The sequence below is a fragment of the Danio rerio genome, chromosome 21 (genome assembly GCF_052040795.2).
Source record: "Danio rerio strain M-AB ecotype USA chromosome 21, GRCz13ab, whole genome shotgun sequence".
Classification (NCBI taxonomy): domain Eukaryota; kingdom Metazoa; phylum Chordata; class Actinopteri; order Cypriniformes; family Danionidae; genus Danio; species Danio rerio.
Window position 1 is genome coordinate 49,070,012 of NC_141041.1, and position 16,911 is coordinate 49,086,922.

General features: G+C 37.1%; 1 protein-coding gene across 4 annotated transcripts in view; it reads right to left on the reverse strand.

Annotated features, from left to right (window-relative positions):
• Window positions 1–16,911, reverse strand: part of pdlim4 (PDZ and LIM domain 4) — a 65,117-nt gene that overhangs the window by 36,751 nt on the left and 11,455 nt on the right. For all 4 annotated transcript variants that reach the window (XR_015519656.1, XR_015519657.1, XM_087300159.1 and 1 more), the window contains 1 exon segment: window positions 12,131–12,282. Coding sequence is in view for 2 of the 4 variants with exons in the window: in XM_087300159.1 (XP_087156285.1) it covers window positions 12,131–12,282 (152 nt within the window). In the remaining 2 variants the exon portion in view is untranslated.

A 16,911-nucleotide genomic window follows, 5' to 3' on the forward strand; every position in this document is an offset into this window, starting at 1 on the left:
AAATGCCATTTTAATCACTATGCATTTTATGGGGTACACTCTATTTTAAGGTGATGTACACTGTAGAACCCAGAAAGTTAAGGCAACTCAAAACGTCTGAGGAAATCGATTGCAACAAACCATTAAAGTTCAAAAACTAAGCCTAATAAGAACGAGCTACATGTGAAGATGGTTCTGATGATAGTGATAAGGTTGAAGAGTAAAGGTGATATGCGTCACATTGTTGGATTTGAGCTGTAGTGAAGCTGCTGTAAAATGTGACATTTTTGGTGCTATTGAAAAATTTGTGCAGCATTTGAAGTCATTTTAGCCAACTTGGACCAAAAACTGTTTCTATTTTTCGTTTGGTGTGATTCCTAAGTGACTACTGAACATTTTGATGAATGAAACAACAAAAATGTTTAAGTCCAAATGTCTTCTTCAGTTTTATTTGCTGCCAATCTGTGAAGTTGAAGTCCGTTTTTAAAAAAATGCTTTATTTTATGGTCTTAGTTCAAAATTGAGTAGATTAATGCACCAATACTTGTCTCATATATGTAGCTACAAGTATAAATGTGAATTTGACATATATTTTGTGTTAATAAAATGCATATTAATAAAGTTATAGGCCAAACTAGCAGCATAAGATTTTCGTATTTTGTTAATTCCTTATTATACACATTTTTGCTTGCAGCATTTTTTGTGGAGAACTTTTAACATAAAGTCCACAATGGTGTTGTCTATGTAGAAACTTATTAAAAAAGTAGTGCCCAGATGTGGGAACGAAAATCATTTTCAAGACACTTTTTTTAGATTAACTTATGGCCCATAATGAGTACTGTACTGTGAACTTAATCCATTTAAGTGAACGAAGCAATTTGAGCACAGTTAAACCCAATAAATGGAGAGAACTCAAAGCAACTGAGTACTGTAAAACCCAATAAGTTAAGGAAACTCAAACTGTTTGAGGAAACTGATTGCTACAAACCATTTGTAAAGCTTGCTGTATATCTGCAAAGCGCGATATACTGTCATCTGGACTACTTTGGCTTCCCTTTTTGGCATTTAATTAATTCATCATGGTGATGAATCACATTTGTCAGTCTGTTAGTTTTCTTTGCACTGTATATATTTTTGAGTAGAAGGGTTAGGTTTAAGTTTAGAGATAAGAGTGAGATTAGAGGCTCAAAACTGATTTATGCAATGATATATTCATGCAAACGAAAAGAGAGAGAGAAAATCAGGCCAGTCCATTAATATACATCATGAATGAGTGACATGCAGCTCCGTTTCGAAAACAAAATGTTCCTGCGTCGATCACTTTTTCCCTTCGGTTGGGATTTCTGAATGAGTAATTGACTTGTAATAGTCGCAGATTTACTTTGGCTTTGTTGCATTTTCATTTTCAGGAAGGTGACTAATGCACAGATGCGTCCAGAAAACACAGCGATGAACTGCTCGGAGAGGCTTTGAAAATTTGGCATGTCATATTTCATAAATGTTGCGGTATGATCAAGGAGCATTTGCTGTGCCCCAGTAACACGAAACAGATGTATAATATTTGCATCTGAGGTTTTCGGGCTTCATTCATTCATTAAAAAAGGATCAAAAGCACTGTCTAGGTTTCTTTCGTTTTTTTTTTAATGAAATGCTGCGCATGATAGACTTTCTGATTGTGTATTATACAAAAAAATTATAATAATTCTGGCCTGATGGATGCTTTAGGGCTGGGAGATGTGGCGGCATACAGAAGGCAAAATTATCCGTTTTAATACAGTTAAAGTCATTCGCCCTCCTGTGATTGACCAGCCCACCACCTTCTCTAAACCCAACCGATAGTATTTTCTAAAGCACCAATTGACCAGCCCACCACCTTCTCTAAACCCAACCGATAGTATTTTCTAAAGCACCAATTGACCAGCCCACAACCTTCTCTAAACCCAACCGATAGTGTTTTCAAAAGCATCAATTGACCAGCCCACCACCTTCTCTAAACCCAATTGATGGTGTTTTCAAAAGCATCAATTGACCAGCCCACCACCTTCTCTAAACCCAATTGATGGTGTTTTCAAAAGCATCAATTGACCAGCCCACCACCTTCTTTAAACCCAATTGATGGTGTTTTCAAAAGCATCAATTGACCAGCCCACCACCTTCTCTAAACCCAACCGATAGTGTTTTCAAAAGCATCAATTGACCAGCCCACCACCTTCTTTAAACCCAATTGATGGTGTTTTCAAAAGCATCAATTGACCAGCCCACCACCTTCTTTAAACCCAACCGATGGTGTTTTCAAAAGCACCAATTGACCAGCCCACCACCTTCTCTAAACCCAACCGATAGTGTTTTCAAAAGCAGTCCAGAAAAAGAAAAGCCCCCGCGGCTGCCTTTTTTTTCAGATCTTACCACGTTTGACCATGTTATTTACTTGTTTATTTAATTTTTTTGTATTTTGTTTTTGTTTGTTGTCGGCTCTCTGAAACTGGACTCGAACCCCATCCTCCCGGTCAACTCCTTTCTGCATCTCAAGTCTGCCAACGTTTGTGGCGAGCATACATGAACCTTTTGCTGTTTGCGTCTTCGGTTTCATTCTATAACACTGGACTTATTTTTCTATGAAGGTTTGAACTTTGAGAGTGTTGAAATAAGAGAAAAGTGTGAAAATGTTAATGCCTGTCAGAGAAAAGTGTATAGAGTGTGTAGTGACGGGTTTTAAAGCAGTTAGACATCTATAATAATTGTAAACAATAAAGCGGACTACTTTGCAGATTTCACCTATTGTAACTCCCGCATTTAACGAGGGACCACTGTACTGATATTTTGGTCAGGATCTGTTCTGACGGCAGACATGTTTGCCTTTCTAAACTACATTTTGACTTCAGACTCTTAAAGGATGTTTGGCAAGTGCTGCGCAAACCTCTCTTCAATGACATCATCCCAGCGTCTCTTTCAAGCTGGCTTTTCAGCTGTCAAGAGATGGTAAACGTAGCTCTTCCCTCTTTTTGTTTCCTCCTCTAAGCTTTCAAATCCTCAGCACAATTCTTCATTCATGCGTCATTGTCCACTAAGCACTCAGTCCTGCCCTGTTTTCTCTTCGCCTTAATTCCTCCCTTTTTTATTTTCTCCGCTCCCCTGCACTTTCATGACCCAGGTCTTATGACTCACTGCGCTGTAAGTCGCTGGCCCAGCAGGCTCTTTCCGACAGCTCCATGACTTGTGGAAACAAATCTTTGTCATACGCGCTTTTCCAGAGCGCAACTTTCCTTAAAGAGAAAGGAGAAGGAGGCTTGGGAAATACGGAGAGATTCCCAGCAGCTGTTTTGCTGCGTTCCCGGTGGCTTGAGGATGTGCCAGGGTGAGTTTGTGTGACGTTACATCGTTTTTTTTTGTCCATTGCTGACTCAAGAGGTCAACCAGGAACACATCCGGTATATCCAGTAACCCGATCTCTGCTGCATCCCATTGACAGCTTATATTACACCCCACAAGCAAGGCTGGATGGTATGACACACATCTTATATCAGGAAATAAGTCACCTCATATCCTGATAGTGATTTATTTTTATATATATTATTTTAATATGGGTTGCCATCTCCAGGTTGGAGGAAAGCTCTGACCCCAGGTGGAGGAGTTCAGGTATCTTGGAGTTGTGTTTACGAGTGAGGGATGGATCGTGAGGTTGACAGGCGGATTGGTGCAGCGGCAGCAGTAATGCGGTCGATGTATCAGTCCGTTGTGGTAAAGAAGGAGCTGAGCTGAAAGGCAAAGCTCTCGATTTACCGTTCAATCTTTGTTTCTACTCTCATCTATGGTTATTAACTTTGGGTCATGACCCCAAGATCTCAGATACAAGCGGCTGAAATGAGTTTCCTTCACAGGGTGGAAAGGGCGCACCCTTATAGATAGGGTGAGGAGCTCTGACACCCGGGAGGAGCTTTGAGTAGAGCCGCTGCTCTTCCACATTGAGAGAAGTCAGCTGAGTTGGCTCGGGCATCTGTTTTGCATGCCTCCTAGACGCCTACCTAGAGAGGTGTTCCAGGCATGTCCTACCGGGAGGAGGCCTCGGGGAAGACCCAGGACATGCTGGAGAGACTTTGGGCCCTATCATACACCCGAAGCAAGGCACAACGCAAATGTTGTTTGCTAGTTTCAGCTCGACGCAAGTGTCGTTTTGACGTTTTGCAGCACGCCGTTTAAATAGCAAATGCATTTGCGCCCATAAGCAGTCTGGTCTAAAAAAGGAGGTGTGTTAAGGCGCATTGCTGGTGCGTTGCTATTTCGAGGATCTAAAATAGACTGTACCATAGATCAGCTTAGAGCAGGTCTAAAGTCCAGTGCAGAACGCTTTAGTTGTGCACCTCACTTAAACATTGGGTAACTCTTTATAATAACTACACACTATAAATCTTTTATTAAGCTTTAGCATCTAGTGAATTCATTATCTGTATCTACTCATTAACTCTACATTAATAAACGTTAGTAAGCAGTTTATAACTTCAGCTACAAATGCTGTATTCTTGACTTATAAGCACCTATATAATGTGTTTAATAATTGTACTTTCATACTTAGTTTATGATTTATTTTTCATTTCTAAATTAAGTAACGCTTTATTTACAGACCAGTTATTTAAGAGTATTTGAGGGTTTTTAGGATAATTCAGAATGAGTTAGTAAATGATTAATAAACTATTGAAATCAACATTTATATATTGTATTATTCAGGCATATACTAATAGTTAACTAATATGTTAATAAATGCTTTATTAACTAAACTTCATGCAGTTTTGTGTCCTAATCTAAAGTGAGGACTATTAATGCTTTATAAATCCCTTATAAATGACTTTGCAATCTTTTCTATAAAGTTAAATGACTGTAAAGTTTAAACATTGCTGAATAACAGGAGTGTCAAAATACGACATAAAACTGGATAAAACAACAACAACAATATAATAATTTGACAATATAATAAGATGCAATGTTTAAGCTCTACAGTGAGTTTATTTTAGATAAGCGTGCAAAGATTTATTTTACATTTGAAGTACAGTTTCATTTGTGTATCTTTAAATGAACAGGAATGAATAATGTCATTTTTCCTGTTTAGAATTTAACTGAGCCTTTATTTGTCATTTATAAGGGATTTATAAAGCATAAATAGTCCTCACTTTAGATTAGGTCACAAACTAGATGAAGTTGAGTTAATAAAGCATTTATTAACATACATAGTAACCATGAATATATGCCTGAATAATAAGATATATAAATGTTGATTTCAATAGTTTATTAATCATTTATTAACTCTTTCTGAATGATCCTAAAAACCCTAAAATACTCTTAAATACAAATGGTTTGTAATTAAAGCGATACTTAATTTAGTAATGAAAAATAAATCATTAACTAAGCATAAAAGTACAATTATTAAGCACATAATAAATATGTTTGTAAGTCAAGAATACAGCATTTGTAGCTGCATACTAATGTTTATTAATGTAGAGTTAATGCTTAACAGATAATGAATTCACTTTTTACTGATGCTTAATAAATAATTTATAGTGTGTAGTTATTATGAAGTGTTACCAAAAGAACAAAAGGAATAAAATACTACAAAAATTATTATTTCCTACATCAATATAAAAAGCACTGCCTTCATGCCTTCTTCATCTCGGGGGGCTTTTTCATTTTATTATTATTATTATTTTCTTTTGTATAATGTTATTATTAGTAGCAGTATTATTTATTATCTGCATATTTATAATTGTTTTATTAAAAACAAGCTTAGATTTGCTCACCTGTCAGGTTTTAGCCCATATTGGGCACAGCATGTGTGTTTGGATTTAACTGAATGTAGAAATAGTTTTGAAACAAGTCTTTGTGCTTTACAAACAAAATTAATTAGGCTAATGGATGTCTGTGCGTACAACACGTTTCCTTATCCATGAAAGAGAGTGAAAGAGAAAGTGGCTGAATGGAGGAGGCTCATTCTCTCATTCTCGCGCTGCAGATGCTCTGTTTAACTTGTTCTCGCTAGTGAAGCGTTCAGTTTTAACACTTACAAAGTCCACTATGTAAATAGCAAATGCACTTAGGCACGACGCGACTGATTCGTAAAGAGAATGGGAGAAAAAAATAGAGCCAAAAACTAATAATAGAGCTAAAAATAATGCTGTTCTGGGAAAACCATGACATCTTTACACCCTAGCGGAAACCTTATTGCTTTGTGGTGCATTTTTTTCACACCATTAAGCAGAATAAGTTTCAATATGTTTTCAAACGTAATTGAATTCCCACTCAGACGCACATACTCTGCAGTCTGCCCTGTGTTTCTCCAGCATGCATCAGTACGAAACGGTACTTATCATACCAGAACGCAACTCATTTCCAAAGCACAGACAGATACAAATGACTCATTGGCATATGCTAAAGGTCACATACCAATAGATATGGGGGGCCTTGTTTTTGCATTTACTATGGTGTCACATGATCTGCACAGGTCATAAAAAAGACGTATGAAGACAGCCGTGATCAGGCAAAGCGTGGAAAAAATGCGCAGATCTGTTTTCCTTATTTCAGTTTAATTTACAATCGATTTTCACTCTGAGCATGATTAAATGATGACGCTCCTAAAGGGAAGAGTTGTCCCAAAAATAGAAAGTCCATCATCGTTTACTTTTACCTTTAGTTTCTTTCTTCTGTTGAAAACAATAGAAGATATTTTGCAGAAAGCTGACTTTCATAGTGTTTGTTTTTCCTACTGGGATGTCAAAGGTTAGAGGTTTCCCAACATTCTTCCAATTATCTTCTTTTGTGTTTAACAGAAGGAATAAACTCAGAAAGGGTTGGAACTGAGTAAACTATCCCTTTAAGTAATTCTTCTTCTCATTAGTGTTTGGCTATTAAAAATAAAATTAAATAAAGTTTGTCTTTCTAGGAACAAAGCATTATTAGAAGTGAACACTTATGGGGAATAAAAATCTCTAGAAATGAACACTTCTCAAAACCAGAAACAGATAGAAAACACATCGGCATCCGCTCATCCAAAGGGAGCTTGAGAAAAATCTGCAAACATCCAATATGGTGGATATTCCTACTTTATTTAATAAAGTCCAAATAAAAGAAAAGGTGAAGTCTTATTCATTTCTGAATGAATGAATGAATGAATAATTTAAATTAAATTAAATTAAATTAAATTAAATTAAATTAATGAATGAATGCATTCATTCATTCAATCCATCCATCCATCCATCCATCCATCCATCCATCCATCCATCCATCCATCCATCCATCCATCCATCCATCCATCCATCCATCCATCCATCCATCCATCCATCCATCCATCCATCCATCCATTCATTCAATTAATTAATTTTCTTTTCAGCTTAGTTCCTTTATTTAATGTAGGGTCGCCACAGCGGAATGAACCGCCAACTTACTGTATCCAGCATATGTATTATGCAGCCGATGCCCTTACAGCTGCAACCCCTCGCTGAGAAACCAGAGCACCTGAAGGAAACCCACGTCAACATGGGGAGAACATGCAAACTCCACACAGAAATGCCAACTGACCCAGCCGTCTCTTATTATAATGGACATATCCCTTATTTTCACATCCCAATGTAGACAGGTATGGGTTTAATTGAGCTCGGGTTGACCATGGCTTGTTATTACATGTATATATTATTACGGTGTAATGTCTCGGCTTTGTATTTAAAAATGGTGGTTCCTGTGTTTTCATTCTCCAGCTTCTGCGAGTGACGAGTCCCTGTAAATGAAGTGTTCAGCTGTGCGCCTTGCTCTGCCTTTTGGTACCCTTTTTTCGTGCTAAGTACCCTTTGCAAAGGGTAATCAAAGACTGGTCACACTTTACAATAAGGTTCATTAGTTAATGTTAATTAATGCATTTACTAACATGAAAAAACAATGAACAATACATCTACTATTGTATTTGTTCACGTTAGTTAATGAAAATACAGTAGTTCATTGTTAGTTCATGTTAACTCATGGTGCATTAACTAATGTTAACAAGCATGGACTTGAATGTTAATAATGCATTAGTATGTTTAGTATATGTTTAGTTTGATTAATAAATGCTGTACATGTGTTGTTCATGATTAGTTCATGTTAGTAAATGCATTAACTAATGAGCCTTATTGTATAGTGTTACCCAAAAAGTAGTGGTACGGTTCACTTTTAGGTACTCTTTGACTGGATTCAGCCATAAAAGTGTACCAATCCATACTGTACCACTCAGTGAAAAGGGGCCAATATACTCTAAACTCTGCTACTTCATAACTGTGGTAGGTGTTACTCTCTGTCTCGCGCTGAACCCAGTTGGCCAAACAGACTGGGTCATCCGACCAATCAGCGCAGATTATCTTCACGCAAAGGAGGGGTTTGGGAACAAATGAATGGCTGAACGAATTATATGAGAGTCATCAGGATAATTAGGTAAAAATAAATGCATATTATAAGACAATGAAAGTGTTTTTTGGCCTTGCATGCAGATCAGCCTGTTGCTAGAGACCCCAGAAACCAAAATATGACCTTTTATATTGCAAAATAGGGGCTCTTAAAAAATTCGAGTTACTGTTGGCCTCTAATTTAGATTCAGTGCAGTAAAACAGTTGTGAAAGTTTTGAAATGTGAGCGGCTGTGGAGGAAAAAAAATAACTTAAAAAAAACTAAAGGAGTCTGTAAAGTTCCCAGCTGAATGCTCAGTGTAAACAACCCAGAGTATCCTTAAATAAATTTACTACTCCTAAGCGAATGTACCACTTACTGTCGGAAGATGATATACGAGCAGGTCTATCAGGAGGTCAGGGCTTTTCCAAATAACAAGAGCAGCTTGAGCAGAAAACACACACCAAATATGGCCAGATGGAGCGTATGATGGCTCTCGGTGAGTCTCACACACTCGTGCAAAGAAGTTCTGCTTGTGTGGAGAGGAGAGTCTTTGAGTATGAGTGACAGCTGTGATGTTTTGGAAAGAAGGATGTTCAGAGTTTCTTACAGTGGAGTAAAGAACAATATCAAGGCTGTTGGCTAAAAGGAAATAAATGATGTTTGGATAAATATGTGGGAGTGTATGGGTGTTTCCCAGTGATGGGTTGCAGCTGGAACGGCATCCGCTGCGTAAAACATATGCTAGATAGGTTGGCGGTTCATTCCGCTGTGGCGACCCCAGATTAATAAAGGGACTAAGCCGAAAATAAAATAAATGAATGGATAAATATGAGAGCTAGTGGCGTTTTGCCCAGCCCAATAATTTAGATAACAGGAAAAAGATAAGAAATTCCAGGAGCAAATTCCACATTTCACCCTTACATATTGCTTACTGGCGGCACAATGGCTCAGTGGTTAGCACCGTCGCCTCACAGCAAGAAGGTCACAGGGCCAGTAAGTGTGGAGTTTGCATGTTCTCCCCATGTTGGCGTGGTTTTCCCCCACACACATGCGCTATTGGTGAATTGAATAAACTGAATTGGCTGTAGTGTGTGTGTGTGTGTGTGTGTGTGTGTGTGTGTGTGTGTGTGTGTGTGTGTGTGTGTGTGAATGAATGTGTATAGGTGTTTTCCAGTACTGGGTTGTGGATGGAAGGGCATCCGCTGTGTAAAACAAATGCAAGAAGAGTTGGTGGTTCATTCCGCTGTGGTGACCCCTGATACATAAGGGACTGAGCCAAAGTGAAATGAATGAATGAACGAATGAACATTGCTTACTGTGCTGTATTACAATGTAAAATATTGATAAATGAGCAGTTTTCCGTATTTTTGTTTCATGTTTTTAGCATTTTTTGTGTTTATTTATGCTTTAGAATTGCATTATGGGATCCTGATCTTTAATCCAACACCTTTTAACCATAAAAAACTGAAAAAGTGACTTTTATTAACTATTTTAATAGTTTAAAGTAGCTATGTTTCATCCAAAAATGCAAATAAACTTTATGCGCAAAACTGGATTATCGCATAAGTTGTGCGAATGAAGCAGCGTTTCCATCCAACGAGTCAAAGCGAACAAAATCGTCACTTCCTGATTAACTGGCGCCAAATATCAACAGTAAAACCTGCATTTGCTGCAGTAGAGAAGCTGCATCAATCTTTTCTAAATGAATGCGCCTCAGAAGACAATCCTGACAAGCAGTGAGCGCGCAGTGGCGTTTGAAGGTGTCAGACGCGGAGCACAGGCGCTCTTGATTCTGGAGGTCATTAATAATATAATAACAGTAATACTGAAACGGTAAGGCGTTTAATAATGACCAAAACAACATTTCAGATGTTTTATAATGTGCTCAGCCTGACGATTTATCCATTCACACACATTTTAAGCATCACATGATCTCTTTCAACAAAATCACATGACCTTTTTTAATGCCCATGCTGGAGTTTGTGCTGTAAAAGTGTTTCCATCGCAGTTTATGCACATCTTTTCTTATCGAATAAAAAGTTTATCCTACCCAGTTAGGCGCATAAGTTTTTATGCGCATTTCAAAATTGATGCGCATCATGATGTTTCCATCAACTGTTTTTTTATGCGCATTTGCAAATTTGCATAGGTGGATGGAAACATAGCTAGTAATATATAGTCTGGGTTGATGTTACATAGTTAGCAAAAAAAAACCTCATAATAAACTGCGGCTGCGTTCGAAACTGCATACTTCCATACTATATAGGATGCTAAAATCAGTATGCGAGCCGAGTAGTATGTCCGAATTCATAGAATTCGAAAATCAGTATGCGAGAAGTACCCGGATGACTTACTACTTCCGGCGAGATTCTGGAGTGCGCATCGCATGCATGCTGCGCTATCCCATGATGCCCCGCGAGCGAATTCATGAATGGGAGTAAAGCGACGCAACTGACGCAGGTTTGTCTCGTGACGATGACAAAATGGCGGATGTAGTACGTCCGAATTCCAATCATACTTTTCATGTTCATACTGTATAGAACATACTTTACTAACGGCCGAGTAGTACGTTTAAATTCAAATGCAGTACCTACTGAGTAGTAGGCGGTTTTGGACGCAGCCTGCCAGTACATTTTCTGTTATTTTACAGAATTAAAGGTAGGCAGGGGCCGGTGTCCTGACATTTTATCCCACCCATCAGATCATGCTACCAACACTGTATTTGAATGGTTCTGAGGTTGGGCTTACAGAAAATTTCCTTACTCCTTGAAACATCACCTAATAAAAGTTTCCCATGAGGGCCCATGATTTAGCCTTTAACTGTATGATAGCTTTATCTTTCTGAAAGCGAGCATCACCTTAGGTCTGTTTCAATAAGGCGGGTCAGCCGGTGGTTTTTGTTTGCAAAACAGCTGAAATGAATAAGCCCATTTACCTCGCAGTAAATGGACTCTGAGTTAATTACAAGCACTCCGACTATAAAATCCCACGATCAATGGAGCTCTTATACTGTGTGATTTCCCCATGGCAACAGCAAAAAACCCCAAAAGTTTGCATACTTCTCCACTTGAGATGCAACAGTACAGTTAGCTCACGGTTCAATACATCCCTCGGTTTTTTTAACACGGTTTTCGGTTCGGTTTTCATGGTGGCTTTTTTTTTTTATTCTATAGGCCATATGACATTAAAGTGACGCTGAATTTTAGCTTGTCCACACAACATAAAACCAATCAAAGAAAAATGTCTACTGATGACGTTACTTTGACGTTAGATAAATGTCACATCATGATGTTAAAATGATTGTTAATGTAATGGACAACAAATTGATGTTATATTTTGGTCACCTGACGTCACAAAAAAATTGAACTAAAGATCAATGTAATATCACATGTGTTCATACACTTCAGCCAATTTTGTTTCAATTCAATTCCCCTACAGTGCATGTGTTTGGACTGTGGGGGAAACCGGAGCACCCGGAGGAAACCCACACCAACACAGGGAGAACATGCAAACTCCACACAGAAACGCCAACTGACCCAGCTGAGACTAAGTTCAATGAGTCATTTTTTTCTTCAACCAGTTTGCATGCACAGCTCAAGTGATGCAACTGTGAGATATCTCCAAATTGGTCTAGGGTTTGGGGTACATTTTGATTCTTAGATGCATCAATTTACAAATGTCTAAATCCTGGTCTTTTGATTCCAATAATATTGTTTATCGCAGTGAGTTTTGGTGCATAAATCAAACAGCCTACCTGCAGATGGCCAGCACCAGCTGATCTGTGCAGGCTTTAATGCGGTTCTGAGCCTCCATGTGCGTCATGCTCTCTGTGCTTTCTCCATTGATGGCCAGGATGGTGTCTCCAGGACTCAGGTTGCTCTGCGCCGCTTTGCTCGCAGGTGTTATCTGACAAAAGCCAAACAGAAGAACGGTTAAGGAAGCACCACACCCAAGACGAACAGCGCAGCGCCTGCAGCCGAGGATACCATTACTGACCCACTGACTGGAAAGCCTCAATAACACAAAACCAGATCACTGACAGATGATCAATCACGGCACTGAAAACACACTGAATATTTAGGGCCTGTTCAGTGCTTATTGTTGCACAGTGTGTTTTAGACTTTCTTGGTTATATCCTCTTAAGGCCCAAGGTGTTTTTTTATATGCATTTTTTATTTCTCTTTGCTATTTGGGCTTATTGGAACCTAATTGGAATAAAAACCAAAGTGTCATCTTTATTAATTATGTCCATATATGTGGACTTGTGGTCCCAATTTACATAAAACCCTTATTCCTGATTTTTTTTAAATGCAAATTTAACATAGAAATTTTTGCCAGAGATGGGTTGCGGCTGAAAGGGCATCTGCTGCGTAAAAACGTGCTGGATATGTTGGCGGTTCATTCCGCTGTGGTGACCCCGGATTAATAAATTGACTTAAGCCTGATTTATACTTCTGCGTCATGTGACCGGCGTAACCCACGGCGCATGCAACGCGCGTGGCTGTAAATTTATACTTCTGCGCGCTGTCTCTGTTGGTCTGCATTAACACTTCCGAAACGCTAGTTGGCAGTGAGGTGGAAATGTTCCTCTGTGTCGAGTTTCTTGGCTGCTTTATTGCTTTTCCTGAACACTTCCGGGATGTACAAGTGGCTCATACTCGCTCATTTTGAGGCAGGAACCGGCGGATGAGCAACAACTTTAACTATGAGGTAAACACAAAACAAAACTTTCCATCCGGAGCTCCTTCACGGGACTCCACACTTGTAAACAATCGCTCACGCCATTCGCGCGGCTCTCGGTCCCGCCCAGACTTGTCAGCGCTACCAAGCCGACCAATCACAGAGCTTACGCTACGCGTCGTTGCTATGTGTAGTTACATTTTTTGAGAGGTGCACGTCAGCAACGGCCACGGCGCAGGGCTATGCGTCAGCGCTGTAGCATACGCCGGCGTTTGACGCAGAAGTATAAATCAGCCTTAAGCTGACAAGAAAATGAATGAAAGAACATAGAATTTTTTTTATTTGCTTTGACTATCAGATAGTAAACACAGCCTTTTCCCCCCATTTTGGACAGTTAAAAATAGTGTTTGGGACATTTCATAGGCTGCAAAACAGTTGCAGGACGACACTGTATGTCTGTAACAAAATATAATTCATTTAACGTATTTTAAATAGCCACTTAAGAGCTCAAATGTGCTGCCCATGTATGTGGACAATCAAGCCCTAGGAGGATAAGTGGGAAATTAGGCAAATCATCAACGGTGGTTTGTTCTTCAGACAAAAATATCTACAAATTGCTTAAGGGGGCTAATAATATTGACCTTAAAATGGTTTTAAAAACATTAAAAACTGCTTTTATTTTAGCCGATATAAAACATAAACGATTTTCAAAAGAAGTAAAAATATTATAGGTATAAATATTATAAAGTAAAAATATTATTACTGTGAAAAAAATCGCGCTATTAAACATCATTTGGGAAAATTTAAATTCGCAAGAGGGTGAATAATTTTGACTTCAACTGTATGTATGTGTATATATATATATATATATATATATATATATATATATATATATATATAAATATTTATATATCAGAGGTCACGTTAGACTTTGTCATTGTCCGTCATTTTGACGAAGATGGTTGTAAAAATTCTGTCATAGCCTATTATTGACTTTCATTTAATTTGCATATTTTCGTTGCTGCACCCCTCTTCGTTCGTTAGTGCTCACAACACACTCCAAAGCACCCAACCTTCTTGCTGTCGCTAGGTTGACCCGGCCGTGAGGATTTTTGTCTGTTTGTTCTTCATCGTCCACTGCATCACTTCCTCTTCTTTCACCTTCATTGTTAATATCACAACTATTTGACCATTTAAAGAAACTTCTCACACTTAGCTGCTGTTACATTTTTGCAACTGTACGCACTCAGTGACAAAGAGGAGACAAGACCAGGGCAATCGCCATCAGCTGGACAGGAGTGGGAATTACAGTTAGCTACAAATTACAATAGATCAAAATGACGGATCACCTTCAGATTTTTCCGTCACTGCTGAAAAAAATCCGTTAATGACGGAAAATATTCGCTTAATGCAACATCATATATATATATATATATATATATATATATATATATATATATATATATATATATATATACAGTATATATATATATATGAGCAATATCACACTCAGTAGCAGTGCGATATGGCTGTATTGCCTTAGTGCTCCCACCAGTGTCGATATATAGCCATATCGCACTGCTATAAGTGTGATATTGCGTTTATACATCAGTTTGACGGCATAGTTGTGTATATAAAAACAAAATCAAACATAGAGAGTCTCAAAAACCCTTTTGTATGAGGAACTACTTTCTTCCGCGTCGGATTCAAATCATAAGCAGACAGTTAAACAGCTGAGCGTGCGTCTTTTAAGCTTTAGATCTGTAGGGTCTGATTTTTGCTGGCTGTATGTGGGCGGAGTAATACAAAAAGGGTAATGAGAGTGTACGGTTGGCTATCAGCCAATCAGATTCGAGAACCAGACAGAACTATTGTATACATATTTATTGCTGCTGTACGTAAATAATGTTATATTTGTAATATTTAATAATATTGTGGTCTTCATGAATCGAGAAGTTTACATCACTGGATAACTCAAAACAGTGATCACTAGTCTCTCCTTCATCTATAAAATGCAACATATTCGTATTGACAACCTGTTAATTAACAGATATATTAACAATGTAGAGTAAACGTTTTAATCATTGAGTAACCTGCAAGAGTGAACATAAAATGGTTAAAAATAAACAAAAATCTGAAAAATGTCTACATTACAATAAAGCTGAAGCGTTCAGGGACCCGTAAACATTGCACAAAAGACCAGTTTAGATGTAAAGCCAGGAAATTGCCTGAAATTAATCCTAAGTACAGAATACTTGACTTGGGGCTGCTGTTATTACCGCGGGATGTAGCCTACCTCAAAGTCATTCACTTTATGACTCATTCACTCGACTATACTGCCAAACAGCCCAGCACATATGTACAACTCCAGATATGTAGCAAACAGAAGCACTTGACCTACTAATTTAGCTCATTCGTTTTATTTAACAAGCCTCATTTCCATGTGTGTACGGCTGTCCTGAGTCATTTAACACACTTGGGGTTTCATCATGAAACATCTCAGTTCGCCCTGCTGAGATAATTACTAGCCACAGAGGATGATTAATGCGACGTGATCTCACTGTAATGCTTGTGAGGATGCACGTTTAATTACTCATTCATTTCCTTTGGCTTAGATTTATTTATCAGGGGTCGCCACAGTGGAATGAACTGGCAACGATTCCAGCATGTGGGGCGGGGGTTCGAGCCTTTTTGCACTATATACTGTTCCATATCTGCACAACTCTGGTTTTCACTCATTGCCATATACTCTTAATGTCATTGTATTGTATTGTTTACAAATTTTTATTCTTTACGTATATTTTTAGACTACATTTTACATATATTTTTAGACTACATTTTATGTATATTTTAGACTTCATTTTATGTATATTTTTAGACTACATTTTATGTATATTTTAGACTTCATTTTACGTATATTTTTAGACTACATTTTATTTATATTTTAGACTTCATTTTACGTATATATTTAGACTACATTTTACGTATATTTTTAGACTACATTTTACATATATTTTTAGACTACATTTTATGTATATTTTAGACTTCATTTTATGTATATTTTTAGACTACATTTTATGTATATTTTAGACTTCATTTTACGTATATTTTTAGACTACATTTTATTTATATTTTAGACTTCATTTTACGTATATATTTAGACTACATTTTACGTATATTTTTAGACTTCATTTTACGCATATTTTTAGACTACATTTTACGTATATTTTTAGATTACATTTTATGTATATTTTAGACTACATTTTACGTATATTTTAGACTACATTTTACGTATATTTTTAGACTACATTTTACATATATTTTTAGATTACATTTTACGTATATTTTTAGACTTCATTTTACGTATATTTTCAGACTACATTTTACGTATATTTTTAGACTACATTTTACATATATTTTTAGACTACATTTTATGTATATTTTAGACTTCATTTTACGTATATTTTTAGACTACATTTTATTTATATTTTAGACTTCATTTTACGTATATATTTAGACTACATTTTACGTATATTTTTAGACTTCATTTTACGCATATTTTTAGACTACTTTTTACGTATATTTTTAGATTACATTTTATGTATATTTTTAGACTACATTTTACGTATATTTTTAGATTACATTTTATGTATATTTTAGACTACATTTTACGTATATTTTAGACTACATTTTACGTATATTTTTAGACTACATTTTACGTATATTTTTAGACTACATTTTACGTATATTTTTAGACTACATTTTACATATATTTTTAGATTACATTTTACGTATATTTTTAGACTACATTTTACATATATTTTTAGACTACATTTTACATATATTTTTAGATTA